The sequence below is a fragment of the Lolium perenne genome, chromosome 3 (assembly GCF_019359855.2).
Source record: "Lolium perenne isolate Kyuss_39 chromosome 3, Kyuss_2.0, whole genome shotgun sequence".
Classification (NCBI taxonomy): domain Eukaryota; kingdom Viridiplantae; phylum Streptophyta; class Magnoliopsida; order Poales; family Poaceae; genus Lolium; species Lolium perenne.
The window spans coordinates 352289520-352306918 of record NC_067246.2 but is presented as its reverse complement, the minus strand read 5'-3'; the positions used below and the strand labels follow the sequence as shown (position 1 = coordinate 352306918).

Here is a 17399-nt window from a genome sequence, read left to right as displayed (position 1 = left end):
TTATGACGTAGTTAATCAATATAAATAGTTTTGGTTGTAAAGATAACTTCATAGGAAAGACAAATCATGTTGACCATTTCTGAATTCGCATTCGAATTTGTGTCCCACCATTATGGTGGAATTACACAATGATATAATTTCAAAAAAATGAATTGCAACAAATAAAGAACTAACACACAAATTTTAATATCAATACATAGTGAGAAATCAATTATTGGCCCATGATCAATAAACCTTAACATCACAATTCAAACCATGAAGATAGCTTTATAATGATTGAAAGTAAAACTGAAGATTCCTGACCACGAATATAGTTTTTATATTAACTAATATAGATGAAGTCCAAGCGACTTATGAAAATAATTACTCGCATGGTTACAAGCTTCACCCATATTGATTTTTAGTGCCCAACTTCCCACACTGTAATTAAGAGAACCAAATCCACAATCTTTTCCATTCTCCCATTAATTTCTAATTTTGGATATATTTCGGTTTCTGAACATTTCCAACATTTATCTCCCAAAATATCATGTAGATATTTAGAGAAGGGTACAAGTAGATTCCATTATACATTACATCTTTTATAAAAGATGTTTTATTCCAAGTAAAAGACATCACAAAGTAGAGAGGGAGCATGTGTCCACTGGGTATCTTCGACGTTCACCTCAAGCACCAAAAATATCCCATGGAGCCTCATACAAATAATTGAATTCAAGCATCACATCCTTTTCTACAAAACTATTTACAAGATGCAAAAAAAATATCGTAGAATGGAGCTTATAATATGTGTAAACAAGAAATAAAGTTTCCTCATAAAGATGGGGTTGATAGCAGCAGCGAATCCAAGGTGAAAATGTAGGAAAAAACTAGGAACAAAATTTCAGAAGGATACACGAACGCGATCTGCAATAGATTTTTTTAGAACTAGAGTAACAATTGGTCATGCACCGTAGGCCATAAGGCTTAAGTTTGGCTTTATTTTAGTAGTTATTTGATCCCCTCACTAACCAAGTTTTGACTCTTCATCGTCAACCATGGTTGAGGCATAAGCCTACCTGGTTGATTCACCCCCGGCCAATAGGAACATACGAAGATGCTAAGTTGTTTCTAGGTGGAGGTGGCGCTACTAGTCCGAGCTCTCCACTTCGTACTGTTGATGAACAGGTACGCCTAAAAAAGTTGAAAATCCCGGAAAGCAAAATGACAAATTCATAGTGCCAGTTGGTGGAATTCAAAGCCAGATTTAGATTAGGCACTGTTTTTACAAGGTCAAGTCAATGTCCTTTTTTGTTGCTTTTGAGGTACTACAATTTGAAATTTGTGTTGAGGTCTTGTGGAACGGTGGACATGTGTCATGCTAAAGTAAGCGTAATTCGGAAAAAATAGCAGTCCAAATTAAGTATCATTACATAACATATTTGTTTGTAGGGGTTGTCAACTAATTTGAGCCGAAGGAAATATTTAGTCCACGATTCGTCTAACTCTGTTGAAAGAATAATACTGGCGGACGATGATTTGGGAAATTTTGCGCTGTTGAAAGAATAATACTGAAATTATATTTAAAAAGGCGTTGAATGGTGAGTTCTAAAAGATTATGAAAATTCAAAAGATTGGAAACAACTTCATGATTAGCGTAATTTTTTTCTCTCTCGCCCTACTCGATGCACGATTTTCATTTTCATCTCGATGCACAACCTTGTTTGCACAAGTGATGAAGAAGGAGAAGTACAAGTCTCCGTCTGCGGTCTGCCCATTGTGGATAACGGCCTGGAGACGGGACATACTACGTAGTCTACGTGCCATTGTATCCTCCTCTCGTTACCCAGCTAGCTACAGCGGTCGGGATGAGTAGCAGTAGCTGTCCCACTTGCTGTGTCTGAATCTCTCTCGATCTCGTCGCAATCTTTATCCACAATCCCAGCCCAGCAGCTGCGTCCTAGTTGTAGTATTGTACGCGTTTGCTACGTACAGTATTATTGATGAATGGTCCTGGAGCCAAAGGTGGAGTTATCTTCTTCTTTTGGATTGGAGCAGCAAGTTCGGATGGGGTTATACTTTTACTAAATTAGTGCAAGATCACTTGCAATCAGTTTACACGAGTACTTCCTCCTTTCCATTAAAAAAATGTCGCGATTGTATCTATAGGAATTTTTAGTATACTAACACTACCCGGTTCGCTTATAAAAGGATATTGCAAGTTTGTCTAAATCTAGATGCATCTAAATTTGTATAACTCTCAAACATTTAGGAAGTGAGGTTGTAGCTGCTTTGGATGCGAGAATTGGGGAGACGGTGTAATTCAGTTATTATTACTAAAGGTGTGTTTAGTAGGTTGAATGCCTCTTGGCTCGCACATAGACGACAAAAAATGGGCCATTTGGTCCAGAAGGCCCTGTATTATTCTTAAAGCACCTACTGCCAGGCCCAAAAGGAACGGCCGAATCGGTGTTTTCAAAAAGCCACCCTTGTCTCGCCCAGAAACGAGAACATGGCTTTCCCGCGCGAGTTCGCACGTCACGGTTAAAAAGCGGTGGGACGAATTCGGTCACCGTACGCAAAATTTCATAGCCGTATTTAGGGGCGGCTCTCTCGCCGCGAAATCAAAATCCCCCATTTGAAGCTCATCCACCCTTCACGCTCTAGTGACATGGTTGTCTCTTTGGCACTGGCAAGGTCCGCGAGACTGACGGCGGCGACTAGTCAGGCGAGTAGGCTTCATCCTCTTCAACGATTCATACGATCGTTATAAGCACCTCAAACCCTACCCCCCATGCCCGATCGAATTGAGTGGTACATAGGAACATATCTAATAGCTTCGATTCGATTGTAGGTGATTCCTTCTAAGATGCTCGCACTTCTTGGATCTCCATCTCTTGGGATCTCCGTCGTCCATGGAGACGATTGTGCTGTGTGCCACTGTGTCGGGGTCTCTTTCTTTCCTTAGGGCTTCTGGCTTAGGACATGGCTACACAAGTAGTTTTCTTAGGGCTGCTCCTTTGTTCTTCATCATGTTGTCGACCAAGGTCATGATCCGCTAAAGAGATCGTGTATATTTAGGAGGTGGTCTCAAATCCCTCCATTAGATAGGACGTTGACTGAACCTGATCCCCGATTGGTAATGATAAACTTATTCGAGGTGGTATAAGTACTAACCTTTTGGTGATGAACTCATGATGAACTGAATGTGTTACTATTCGGCCCCCTCACCACTCAAAAAAGAAAGTTACCATAGCAGGTTTAGGTGTGCAACCAAACAAGTCCTTGTTGGGTTAGGTATGGCAGGAAGCAATAACAACTTGATGCTCATTCCGTACTCGAATACTGAAAATTGCACACCATTAATAAGATGAAAATTACTTACTAGTTCCTTGTTGATTAGCCCAAATGGGGGCAGCGCGATGTATGCAGTTATTACAGCAGTATAGGTAACCCAGAGTGAGTTACAGACTCTCTTCTTATATATCCCTCCCTAGTCCCTAGTGGGGAGCTAGCTTCTCCATCTTGAGCTCCCCAGGTTAATAATCTTGGACTTGTGGGTGACAAATTATACTACTAGCATGCATGCATGGCCAATATTTGTAGCAATTCGATCTCATCGACACGCACACAGCTACTCCACTAGACCGACTGATTTACTGAGGGATCGATTATACAGGTTACAATTACAGCAGGAGGTACAGAGCATCTGTTGTAGACTGAAGGAATCTGACGACTGCCGTTACCGGTCGCCGTGGTGGTAGTGCGGGTAGGAGTGTCCGCCGCCGCCGCCGTATCCGTTGTAGACGGCGTGCTGCTGGTGCTGGTAGTATCCACTGTGGCCGCCGCCGGTGATGCCGCCCATGGTCATGGGCGCTGGGTGGTGGTACACGGCCGGGGGCATGGGCGCGGCGGGCACGGGCTCGCGGGGAACCGGGGTGGATGCGAAGATGTGGTCGTCGGAGGGCGAGGGGCGGTCGCTGGACGCGCTGCCCTGCATCCTGGCGACGTAGAGTCGGTACTTCTGCAGGTGGCTGGCGACGTTCTCGCGGCTGAGGCCGTCGACGTTCATGAGCTGCATGATGGACTTGGGTACGGCGTGCTTGATGCCCAGGTGCGCCACCACGTCCACGAACCGCTTGTGCAGCTGCGGCGTCCACACCAGGCGCGCCCGCTTCGCGGCGGTCTTCTCCCCCGCCGACTCCGCCGAGTTGCCGTCCCCCTTGGAGGAGAAGGAGGGGAATGATCCGTCGCCGCCGGTGGCGTGGGCGTTGGGGCCGGAGGAGGGGGAGGAGCCGGAGCCGGGGGAGGAGCGGAGGCGGGAGACGGTGGCGGAGGACGCGCGGTGCACGTCGAGGAGCGTCCGGCCCGGCTCCGGCGGGATGCGGAACGCGGCGGCGAGCCCCGGCGGGACGAGCGGCTGCGAGAGCGGGGTCAGCTCGTCGCACCCCGGCAGGCCCGCCTCCCACTCCGCCACCCGCCCCTCGTACTCGTCGCCCCCGCCCCCGCCGCCGCCGAGGAAGTCAAAATCGTACCCGCCCGCCTCCGACCCCATGGACGGATCCCCAATCAGAAAGCCAGAAGAAAAAAAAGATGGATGCGACCTTCTCAGGTCCGAACCGATCCTCCGATCAGCAGCCCGTGCCGCGCCACCTAGGCACCATGTACCTAGCAAACCCCGGCGACGCTAGCGGCGGCCGGCCGCGGTGGGTGGATGAGAGAGGATCGATCGGGGAGAGATAGAAGAGGAAGAAAAGATATTTTTGGTGAGGTGGGCGGAGCAGAGCAGAGCAGAGGGAGATAATTTAATGGGCGGAAAGGGAATAAAGCGCAGATCGGGACGCCCACGTGGACCGACCGCTCACCAGGATATTTTCGATACGCTTTTCCACATCCAGCCGTCCGTGCCCGTGGCACGATCGTGATTCCACCGCGCTTTCCTGGGCATAACCGGGGGTGATGTGGACTGGAGATATTTCCTCGAGATTCGGGCACGCGGCCACGTCCGCCTAAAACAACACTTTGTTTTCTATTTTTTTACTAAAAAAAACACTTTGTTTATGTGCGATTCCCTGCTAGTGCGGTCTCGCTATCGGGCGGCCTACCAATCTTTTCCCAGGTCAAACTCACACTCCGATTCCCTTTTGCTAGTACAGTACTACTCCCTCCGTCACGGAATAGTTGTCGGACCGTTATTTTCGCGAAAACGTCCCTGATGAATTCCCGACAAACCAATCCATCCTCCCACCGTCCCACGCTCGTCGACGCTGTCTTCCTCTCGCTCGTCGACGGCCACCGCCTCCCGGCGCTGCTTCCCCTCTGCCCCACGCCGCCTCCTTGCGCGCACGCCCCGCGTCGCGGCGTTGCCTCCGCCCCACTCTCCTTGTCCCGCATCGCCGGCGGCCGCTCCTTCCCTCGTGGCCCGGCACCCACTGATTTAGTGCTTAAATTGGGGATTTTTCTATCGATCTCTCGCGGTGGCGGTGGTGACGGCGCGGCGAAGCTCGATTCGAGTTGGCGGAGATCCAATCGTTGTGTTGCTGCTCGTGGCGGCAACGCGGAGCTCCAATCCGGTGTTGTTGCTGGATTCGGCCGAGGTCGTGGTAAAAATGGTTTCTTTGCTGGATTCGGCCGAGGCGCGGAGGAGAGGGAGCCGTGGTGCTGCGGCGAGAGGGCCAAGCTGCGACGACAGCTGCCCCGACCCGGACAGCATCGTCCAGGCGCGCGTGTATGAAGGCCGAGGCTCCACTTCCACGACTCGTCAACGACAGTATGTATTGCTTAATAACCTGAATGTGCGCTCTGACTGCCATACTCTGAATAGTCGCTAGCATTGCTTCCATGCAACTCTGAATGTCATGTACGGAGTACAAGCTGAATGCTACTCCATAATCCGAATGTACTCTGCACTTCATAATCTGAATGTACTCTGCACTTCATATTCAGCCAAGACGCAGAGGAATTGCCATCCCAAGCTCCTCCCCAAGCTACTGTCCGGAGCTGCTGCTGCCTCGCCGAGCTACTGTCGAGCACATCCACATGAAGATGCTGCAGGTGAGGCCCCTTTTCTCACAAGGAGATGGTTGTCATTCATGTGGTTTCCTTTCATAAGGATATGCAAGCCTGAAACTTTATGAAGATGAAAGAGATGGTTCAACTTAAAATTGGAGAGATTGGCCACCTTGGGTACAAAACAGGAATCAGCTTCACTAGAGTAGGGATCAGATTCACTAGAGTAGGAGTATCCAAAATGCTATTAGGAGAAAATCTTTTACAGTTTTGCTTCCCTGATTAAAGAAATGGCAGTAGGTTTCCAGGCTATGATCAGGAAATTTAGATTGAAATTATTGTGTTCCAAATTGCTTGCATTACTGTCAGTGCTAGGTGATTATTGGCTTATTCCCATGTACCCAATATTGTGCCATGCATCTTGAAGCTAGCTGATGCTCTTATTTACTGAAAGATTAATATCCACAAAGCATATCCATTAAGCATTGTCCAGGGCATTTCAATGTGCTACTCCAGGGAGTAGTTAGGGAAAAAACCAAAGAGCCTTTTGTGTTGTGCTACTGTAATTGAGATTACATCATAATCAAAGATCATATTCGATCCCATTGTGCTACTCCGTACTATAAATAGCCATGTATGTTGTCTGATCATAATCAAAGTAGCTACTGTGCTAACCATGGAGTATGTTGTCTTTCAACAAAGCACCACATTGGGTGAATCTAATTTTTTCAGACCACATTTTCTTTTTACAGACGTCATGCCCCTCGGTACCCGCGATGCATTCTGATCCAGGGAAGAGCTTTCGGAAGATGTAGACAAATATGCAGCCTTTGGCGTCTTCATATTCGTTTGATGTTCAGTCACTGCAGAAAGGTATTGATTAGTTATTGCAAATGTACTCCTCTTGGTTACAAGCAGATTATATATGCAAGTAAATCTTACCTAAGCTGTCAAAGGCAAACACATTATGGTCATTATTAACAGGGTACATCCTCTTGGTAGCACTATCGGCACTACTATTAGCTTCCTGTAGAAAACTTGAGAACCATGGAAACATGCCCTGCCTAACATAGAAGAGCAGATATGCTTCTTGGTTTAGTGCACTTGTCTCAGTAATTGAATCAACCTGCAAGTGAAAATATGTGTTATAAGGTGAAAATATCCGTGGCATGAAAAAAGAAAGAACAATTAAGTACTAGCACTTACAAGTGAGTCATTCATCAAGTGCCAACTAGTTGGTGAAGAACGAATGGTGCACATGTAGTGGCCAAAGTTAGGCAAGCCAGAATGCTTAACAACACCATACAAATCATATTTTAGGCCCTGATGCATGTTAAAATACAAGAAAAACATCAAAATATGCTTCATCGATAAACCAAGAATGGTGCACATCGAATGGTGCACATGTATCTCACCTCTTTGTCTGGGTTAGTGTGGAATAGATGCAAATCAAGTAGTGATGGGTATGCCACACGTTTGTCAATTTTCTCAATGTTACCATCAGGGGTAACTGTGAAGCGCTTTAGTTGAAATGCTACCACATCTGGTGTTGTATCAAGCACAAGCTGTTTGTCCTTACACACTTGGCTATTACAACTTTCACATTTTAGCTTGTTCTCAGCATCACCTAATTGTTCCACCTTAGTAAAAGACTCCAATGCAGCAACAAGGTCATCAACCTGATCGATCTCCAAGCTGATATCAAGAAAGGGCTCAAATGTCTCTGAGCAGTGACCGCAATCATGGCATGTCAACTACAGTATATGAAGAGAATTGTATTACTCCCAATAATCCTTGAACACAACTAAGAAATAAGAAATACAGTACATACCAGGCTTTTCAGTTGACCTCCAAACACCTGCTCGACAATACTTTCCCCATCAATTGATTTGGGATCAAGGGTACACTTTTGCAAATTTTCCAGCAAGCAACTTAATAACTCATGTGCATCCTCTTGTTGTCCTGGTATAAAAGCTGGAGATAATTCTTGTAAATCTTGTTAAGGAATTGACAATATGTAAAAAATTCACCAAACTTAAATAAAGCAGAGGAAACATATAGTCAATCGAAAGGATACTGCTTAAATTATTTTTGAACCTTGCTGGCACTAAAACAGACCCAGGGCTTTGAATTGATTCTTCCATCTGTGCTTTTAGGGCGCATAAAGAACAGAACCCAATTTCATCATCTACATGGTAAGAGTAGAACATATGATGCAAAGCAAAGCCATTAGGATAAATCATGCCATTAGGAGAAACAATACATACATGAGCATGGACTGGAGTGGTCAGTGCAACGAATTTTCTGAAATAGTGGGACAGTATGAATCATGCATTGAAGAATTGCATTTAGAAAGCACGTGTTGCCCATATTCCGAAGGCCAGCTCCCTGCACAAAGGAGTGTTACAAAGTAATAACGAATGAACACTAACATTTTACACTAGGAGTACTATGTTACATACCACTAAATGGGGTTTCCTCAATGAAATGGAAACTTCCTTATTTTCCTTTTTATGGGAGTTTCGCTGCTTAATTTTAGGAATGGGTGCTGATTGTTGCTTAGCTTGCACCTGCATTAATTTCAAAAAACAAATTGTATGAGCAACACTAGTTAGATTTGAAATTCAAATTAGTCTATCTGAATCTTTACCTCTGCTGCTTTGATAAGGTCTTTAGTTTTTACAAGTAGGTCCGCCGAGATAGTTAGAGGGATTCCTAGACTACCTTCTGCCTGGAGGCGGTTCTTATTCATGTGAGAGATATCGTAGTCTATCCCTCCTCCTTTTTCCATCACCCCAATCATACATGATTGGAGTGTCACGAAGGTTCGAGAGAGTTTGTTGACCTCGTAGTTATTATATTCTTCCTCCACACCTTCTATCAACTCTCGAATATTGTTTGGTGCTCTAGTATCGGTGTGAGGCTCCAGACCCCTAAAGAAGCCTAGATCTAGCGCATTTAGGTCCGGACTGTTTGGAGGTTGCTGCAACAACTTGATGTCCAAATCAGTCTGTGCTACGGCCTGTCGGAAACCCTCATCATTAGGGAGCACATGAGGTTTGGCATTGTCCTGCTGGATGAAGATTGTTCTTCCTACATCCTCATCAGGCCACTTGTCCTGGATGGCAGGAATCACTAGCTCGCAGAGATAGTTCCTCATGACATCTCGGGTAACTTTTACGGGTTTTACCTCGATTGTCCCCTTTTCTCTGTTCTTACTTTTTTTAGCAGCTGGAATTTCCTTTACAAATGCCCAAGTTCCAATCTTGCCATCAAACATGACTATGTCACCTTCACCGTACCTCGGCCTAGCAACTGCAGTTAAGAACATCACTTTGGCGATGTTGTTCTTGTTCTTCACTGTGCGCAAGGGTTTAGGTTCTTTGGGGAGAAGGTAGTATGTGTTCTTCACCCTACTCAGAATGAACCATTTCTCATCTATGTGGACCATGTCGTCCATAACCTTGAATGTTGGCTCGGGAGATGACAAAGAGTTCTCATTGAGCATAGAGAGGTAGAATTTCATTCTCTGGACCTTGTTTGCTTCTGTCAGCAACGGCTTCAGGGTGTTAGTGTGTCGATTCAGCTCACCCCACTTAAACCTTCGGTGTAAGGTTGTGCGGTTAACACCTAGGGCCTTCGCTAAAGATCGGATCGTCCTCCTTTTATTCAGTGGGATTGTCGGTACCCTCGAGAGGCCCAAATCTATTCTCTTACGGCCAACATGACCCTTCTTTTGGTTCGAAACATCAACTCTTTGTTTCCCTTTTGCATTCTGATCCTTGCCTAATCTCCACACCCTTTCGACTGTTCGTATACTTGTGTTGAGCATTTCTGCTATGAGTTTCTTATCCTCTTTCGTAAACCCTCCATCTCTTCTTCTAATTACTTCTAAGGCAAAATAAACACCATATCTTTCCTCATCTCTCAATTCTCTGCCTCTGTCCTTCTCTAGCATCGTCTCATCACCCTTGCCTCTGTCCTTCTCTAGCATCGTCTCATCACCCTTGCCTCTGTCCTTCTCTAGCATCGTCTCATCACCCTTGCCTCTGTCCTGCTCCAGCATCGTCTCATCACCCTTGCCTCTGTCCTTCTCTAGCATCGTCTCATCACCCTTGCCTCTGTTCTTCTCTAGCATCGTCTCATCACCCTTGCCTCTGTCCTTCTCTAGCATCGTCTCATCACCCTTGCCTTTGTCCTTCTCCAACATCATGTCATCACCCTTGCCTCTGTCCTTCTCTAGCATCGTCTCATCACCCTTGCCTCTGTCCTTCTCTAGCATCGTCTCGTCACCCTTGCCTTTGTCCTTCTCCAACATCATGTCATCACCCTTGCCTCTGTCCTTCTCCAGCATCATGATATCACCCTTGCCTCTGTCATGCACTTGCATCTGTTGTGACGGGCTCAAATTGAGATCAATGACAACATTCTTGCCTCTCTCGTGCACTTGCATCTGATGTGATGGGCTCAAATTGAGATCAATGACAACTTTGTTCACTTTGTGTTGCTCTAGCATCTGATGTGATGGGCTCAAATTGAGATCAATGATAGCATCCTTGCCTCTGTCCTGCTCTAGCATCTTATCACAATGTATTGTCATCCGAGGGAATCCAAGTCTCATATGGATCAAAGGTTTGGAGAAGATGTCCTCCTGGCGCATTCTGTTATATCTCCATACACCTTTTGCACTAAGGGGTACCTTTTTCCTCTTGGAAACAAGCTTCCATAGTTCGCCGCCATCAATTTGTTCTTTCATATAGCTGTGCATAGAGAAGATTAAATTTAGTTCACATGATGAGCATCAACATCTTTAAAACATAAAGAATAGAATTGCTCAGGACAAAAGTAGGCACTAATTGGTACTTACTCATTTAAAAGCACTAATGGATCATCATATTGGAGTCTCATCTTGTTGTTTATTTTCCTTTTTTTGTTGACTTGTGGTAGTAGTACTTCTCTTGTTCTCTTGTCCATTTTCTGCAAAAATAATCATGCTATAAAGATACAACAACAAAACAGATACATGAAGCTAAAGTTTATTTGTAAAAACATACTACTAGTTATTTGAGGCTCTTGTATTTTTTCTTTTTAGAAAAACATACTGCTAGTTATTTGTTTTTCTTCCTTGTGGATATGACCTTGTGACTACTGAATCACTATATGTTGCTACTCCTTGTGGAGTACATGCACTGATCTAGATAAACTCTTGTTGCATTTCTAAACTGCAAGTTAGTTCCATTCTAAAACTGAAACTCTAGTTAATCAATGTTCAGTTAAAAACTGTTACTGTTGTTTGCTTTCTAGATCATGTGTCGATGTATGAGCGTTCTTGCTCGATTTCTGTTACTGTTGTTTGGTCTGAGCCGTGATACTGCCAGTGTTTTCTCAAGGGTTTCACTGACTGCGTGTGAGGTTCGTGTCAGCGCCTGGTCACTCGCTCTGCTGGTTGACTGCCTGACTGGGTGGAAAATGTTTGATGCAGGGTGAGGACTTGCTGGTGAGCTGCTACTACATCGACTGCAGCATGAACGCGTACGGGATATCCCCCGCGCAGGTCAGCGGATCATGCGCTCAGATACCCTTGTTTTTATCCCCTGCTGCATCTTTGCTGAATATTCAGTTATTTACAAATGCATGCTGGAGCACTCTATTTGTTAAACTCTTGTTGCATTTCTAAACTGCAAGTTAGTTCCATTCTGAAACTGAAACTCCAGTTAATCAATGTTCAGTAAAAAACTGGGAGTATGAAACTGAAACTGAAATGTTAAATTTTGCATACAACTATCATTGCAGATTTTCCTGAATATGGCTAATCTTTTTAGTAAAGGACCAGCAGAAGTTTTACTGCAACATATGCATGACAAGCAGAAACATTAACTAGCATCTGTATTTTTACTATACATTCAAATGTATAATTTGTATAAACATCTCTGTATTTTTGCTGTACATTCAAACGAAACTGAAGTTGAACCCATACATTTAGAAATTCCATTGAAACTGAATTTGAACCTATACATTTGGAAATTCCAATGAAACTGAATTTGAACCTATGCATTTGGGAATTCCAAAGAAATTGAATTTGTACAATGGCACATCTGCAGGTCGGGCTCTCCATGGATGATATGCCAGAATGGGTACCTGCATTGGCTCTCCATTGATGACGGCAACTTGCAGGTCTTCGACGGCCAAGACGGCAAGATCGTGGACTTGAACCAGTCCCCCAACACCGCCGCCTGCCTCCTCGAGCTCCTCGAGCTCCAGCGGCGGAGAGAGGGGACCTCCAGCACCGGCGGACAACATGTTACAGCAGCGGCGGCGAGAGGCGGCTCCAGCAGCTTCGGGTCCATCCTCCTCGAGCTCCATCGCCAGCGAGAGAGGAGCTCCAGCAGCTTCGGGTCCATCCTCCTCGAGCTCCATCGCCGGCGAGAGAGGAGCTCCAGCAGCTTCGGGTCCATCCTCCTCGAGCTCCATCGCCGGCGAGAGGGGAGCTCCAGCAGCGGCGAAGAGAAGCGGCTCCAGGCGCCGGCAGAGCGCGGGAGGCCGCTGTTGGCCCGCGGCGCGAGAGATCGCCGGCGCGGAGGCCGTCCGCCCGCGTGCGCGAGACTCCGTCCGCCCGCGTGCGCGAGACGCGCGATTCCGGCGGCGGTCGACCGCGAGGGGCGCGATTCCGGCGGCGGTCGATCGCGAGGGGCGCGTGAGTCTCCGGCCGGAAGCTCTGATCCCGAGCGCGCGAGTCCGCCGGCGCCCGCGAAGTTGCCTGCTTAGATTGGGGATTGGTCGGTGCTGATTTCGAAATACAAAGGGTGGAAATGCAAAAGTTCATTTACACTAGCGCTGCGACATGTAATTCGTGACGGAGGGAGTATATTTTTTTTCCCTCGACTCAACATCATAGATATGAAGTTTATATAATTTTTTCCATTAATTAAAATAATGGCCATCACTGTTATAATTAGCCTTCTTATGAGGTTGCATACACACATCTTGTGTTTTCCTACAGCTGCAAAATATGCTTCTGCTTGTTTCAAATAAAGGCTAGATAATACAGCTGCAAAATATACTTCCTTTGGGCTCGAGAATATATTTCTTTTACAAAGGGTAAAGTCCGGTCCTATGGAATATACCTGCCTCATCACCTTTTCACAAGGGGGTATAGGATATTCTTTGTGTTCTAGGATTAACGTCTGCAATTTTTCAAACCCAATATTTCTACAAGTTTAGTTAGATTTTTAGAAAAAAGGTTATGATATGAGTAGGCCTTTTAGTACACCATCCATTAAAAAAACAAGTGCTCAACTTCTTATTTGCATTCCACACTAAAGTATCTATAACAAAACGTGCCTACATACCTTGGTATCTAGACAAATTTAAGGGCCAAAAAACTCTTTTTTTGTGTGTGGTAGTATCAGTACATTTCACTTATGAGGCTCATCAATTTGTGGTGAAGCTCATCCAAACTACTCTACTATTCTCAATCTTTCTAATTTTTGGCAAATTTCTATCTCCTACGTATTTGCTGGCTAATTTTGGAAAAGCTCATGGAAAGCGTCATGCTGGAATGCAGAGGAATTTGGTTACCCCGTGCACGTGGAGGCACTAGTGGACAGAATGAATATATTCTGCTAATGTAATACCCCCTCTGAATTCATACATACATACATATCTAGGAAAAATTAATTTTTCTGTTTTGTTTTACTAATCCAAAAAATTATTGAATCAGACTCACCGATTGGGGGCTACAGTAATATTTTCAAAATGTAATCATTTGTTAGGTCTAAATACACTTTAAATTTGAATATGTTTCAGATATGAATTAAACTTTTCTCAAAATTTTAATAAAGTTCCGAATCTAAAGATTTTTCGAATTTAAATATTTTGGATTTGTTTCGAATTTCAACAATTTTTTGTATTTTAAATAGTTTTTGAATCTAAACATTTTCTATTTTAATATAAATATTTTTTGCATCATAATAAGTTTCGAATCTGAAACATAAGAAGAAAAAAGGAAACAAACAGAAAATGAAGAAAAGAGAAAATGAAAAGAGCAAAATTCCTAAAAATGTGAATTAGGCACTGCCCATGTGAGGGGTGTTTGGCACCACCAGGTAGGGGTCGGTGTATAGGATCCGTCGGGGAATAGGGGGTCTCCTATATATTGCTCGACGCTGAAGCTAACCAATGCTCCGCCCGCGTCTTGGGCCGGCCTAGGTAACTATCATCTCTCTAGTTTTTTTTTCTATTTTTAAATTTTATTCTCTGAAAAACAGCACATTTGGAGAACTTTAGGTTTTTTAACAAAAAGTTCAAAATTACAAAATTTTCAAATTCAAAAGGGGTTCAAAATTTTATAATAATTAAAATTATAAAAGAATCTTAAATCTAAAAAATGCTCAAACTTGAAAATTGTTCAAAACTAAAAAAATCAAATTTTGAAAAAGCTTAAAAAATCAAATCTAAAAAATAAATAAAAATGCAAAATTTAAAAATGTTACTCACTCTGATCCATATTACTTGCTACTAAAATAGATGTATCTACAATTAAAATATATCTAGATACATCAATATTAGTGTCAAGTAATATGATCAAAGTGAGTAAAAAATTAAAATGTTCAAAAAAGTAACTTGCAAAAATGAAAAAACCAGCAGAACTGGGAGGAAATGAAAAAAAAAAACAACAGAAAACCGAAAAAACCCTAACCCTAAAAACAAAAACCGGAAGTATGCCACCCACGGTGATGGGCCTGGCCGAGCTGGAATCATGGCCTGCCAAAGTGTGCAGGTGCGGGCTTCTCACCAATCTTGTTTCTCCCATGGAAACATAGCCCATCTTCCATTCCCACATTTCTTCCTCGGCGAACCCATTGCCGCCGCCGCCGCCGGCTCACCGTAACCCGCCCCTGCTACTTCCTACCCATGGCAATGGCGTCACGCCGCGCCCTCCACCTCCTAACTTCTTCCCGGGGCATCTCCTCGACCCCGCATCTTGCATCCCTCGGCTGGTTCGACAAGATCAAGACCACCGTCACCGACAAGATCAAGACCACCATCACCGGCCATGACGAATCCTTGAGCTCCTTCACGCTCCTCAGTAAGCGCTCCGGCTCCCTTCGTTTCCTACTTTCCTAGGTGTCTGATTCGGGGCCTCCGGGATTCGCAGAGTACGCGGATGCGATGGGCAGGATGCGGAAGGACTCCTTCGCAGCGACCTTCAAGAACTCCCACGAGGCCGCCGCCGCCGCCGCCGCCCACGAGAGGCACTCCGCCGTGCTCCGTTACCTCGGCGCCATCGACCCAACCGGCGAGGTAACACGACACCACGATCGGTTCAGACATCGCCTTGCTGCTTTGACGGTGGTGGTTAATCGGGTGGTGCTCTGTGTGTTTGTGTGTGTGTGCGGCTGCTTCTTTGTAGAAGCTGAAAACCAGCGACAAAATTAGTGCCAGCGAGCACTGCAAGTGCAGCGTCGCCGACGTGGAGAACGCACTGGCCAAGTACACGTGGGCGAGAGAGGCGCACAAGGTTGCGTTGAAGTTCAAAGAGGAAGGGAAGCCCATTCCAAGGTCGCAGAGTGAGGTAATTCCAGACTACTTCACTGCCACTGCCAGATAGGAACTGCTTTTGCTTCCTTTGCTCATTTTTAACAAGCCATGATGTTTCATGCCTCTGTCTCTCTCTTATTTAAAGTGGTATCTTTGCTCTAACTTCCTCAACAATGACTAATAAAAATCGCAGTGTATGTTCTCCGTATCATCCAAGTCTTAACTTAAGGAGTAACCTTAGATTTCGTTGCTGCTATCCGATACTTGTTTCTTCTATGAATGATGATGGGCTTAGACTTCTAAAAAATGACAAAAGTGTTGCCTTTTCCTTGCACGAGGTAATCAAATCTATGAATTGTGTTGCCTTTGTAGATTCAAAAGCATATGGACAAGACGCCGTTGGACGTTTTCAGATCTAACCTGGCAAAGAGTGATCAAATAAGCAGGAATGCTCTTTGCCCATGCGGTTCAAGGAAACGATATAAAAGGTTCGCCTGATACTATCCTTAAAACTATTAATGATGTTCTGTTGCCGCTATATTATTGGTTTTACCTCCCGTTCGGGAATCAGACTGCTGCAATTTCTGTGTATAGTAGCATCTTTTACATGGAAACATGTAGATGCTTTAACCTGCTGTGGAAAATAAGTAACCGGTGGTAACTGCTATCTAGCAAAAGATGGATATAGGTTTACCGATATGTACATGGTTCAGACCAAATATGTTGATCATCCTTGCTTACATGGAATGTGGAGCATGGAACTTTGTAAATTTGGCAAATTGTTAGTACAAGGTATTGTTATCTGTGTCCACCATCCACCGGTTAAATTTGTTTTTTACCAGGAAACCATAGGAAACCCCTATGGTATAAATTTTAATTAAATGAAAGAATGGGTACAGAAAGAACCTTTACATATGTGAAAAAGGAAGGAAAAACTAAGAAAAAAAAGAGTCTAAACTAAGGATCAAAAGGTGCTAAGTTGTGATCCATGGAAACTTTCACCATTGCTAGTTTGTCATTCCTGTGCATCTGAACACTAGCTAAATGGTGTTTCACTTACTTGAACATGTAAATGGAACTCCAAACCCTGTCCGCTCCACTGCCACCTTTCTTCTCCTAGATGTTCGATTCCTTCCGTAATCCACACGTGACACCTATTTAATTGTAATTTGACCAAAAGTTGCCAAATGTGTGGCAACCAAATTTATTCACCACAACTAGCTATGTGTGGCCACCTGTTGTAGCGAACCAAACCAAGAAGATCATTTTTTTTTGTTCTTTCTGGATCCAGCCTTTCTATTTCGACTATGGATTCATATTCTTTCTGCAATTTAATTTGTTGTTGCGTTGTGATGAAAATATTGTTGTTTTCTGAATAAAATTTGTAGGTGTTGTGGAGCTGCCTGAGGTGAAACTCCTTTGCGCTGATGTAGTTCGCTCCGTAATGATGAAGAAAAGTATGGTGTGACTCTTCACCTGGACAGCAGGCCTGCCCCGGTATTGTTGCAAACCTGGCTGCAAAACATGTAAAGCGCCATAAGCGGCTCTGTGTTATGAGGGGAGAACCATTCTCCTAAACAATTGATTTACTGTCAGCATATAACTAACTAATTGGAGAAATTTCGTTTGTAGTATCTGGTATAACTAACCTGTTATACGACATGTTTTGAAAAGGCCCGCGAAGTTGCAATGCATATCTTCCCTTGTCAGAGATTGATTTGTAGGTTTTGATGCGATAACATGGTATGTCAAGTCTGCAACTCTATACAAGGGATCCTTGTTGTGTGTCTGGATTTCAGAGAAAAAAATAGAGCTGCGAAACAATCTCTTGGCTGGGTAGAGGGCATATTTCCTTCTCATCGCTATGATGCTAA

At 44.4% G+C, this 17399-nt stretch overlaps 2 protein-coding genes and 1 long non-coding RNA gene across 3 annotated transcripts; 2 read left to right on the top strand and 1 right to left on the bottom strand.

The window, feature by feature from the left end:
• Positions 1–3342: 3342 nt before the first annotated feature.
• Positions 3343–4773, bottom strand: LOC127346222 (transcription factor PCL1). The gene has a single exon (XM_051372778.2). The coding sequence runs from the start codon at positions 4529–4531 to the stop codon at positions 3719–3721; it is 813 nt and encodes a 270-aa protein (XP_051228738.1). The 5' UTR covers positions 4532–4773; the 3' UTR covers positions 3343–3718.
• A 423-nt stretch (positions 4774–5196) lies between these two features.
• Positions 5197–12848, top strand: LOC127346224 (uncharacterized). The gene is made up of 3 exons (XR_011756537.1): positions 5197–5746; positions 5923–6030; positions 12087–12848. It is a non-coding gene; the product is annotated as an uncharacterized lncRNA (long non-coding RNA).
• A 1935-nt stretch (positions 12849–14783) lies between these two features.
• LOC127346225 (uncharacterized) lies at positions 14784–17234 on the top strand. Its single transcript, XM_051372780.2, has 5 exons — positions 14784–15073; positions 15143–15288; positions 15398–15559; positions 15898–16013; positions 16914–17234. Exons 1-5 carry the CDS (start codon positions 14899–14901, stop codon positions 16930–16932), a joined length of 618 nt encoding a protein of 205 aa, XP_051228740.1. The 5' UTR covers positions 14784–14898; the 3' UTR covers positions 16933–17234.
• The last annotated feature ends 165 nt before the right edge of the window (positions 17235–17399 follow it).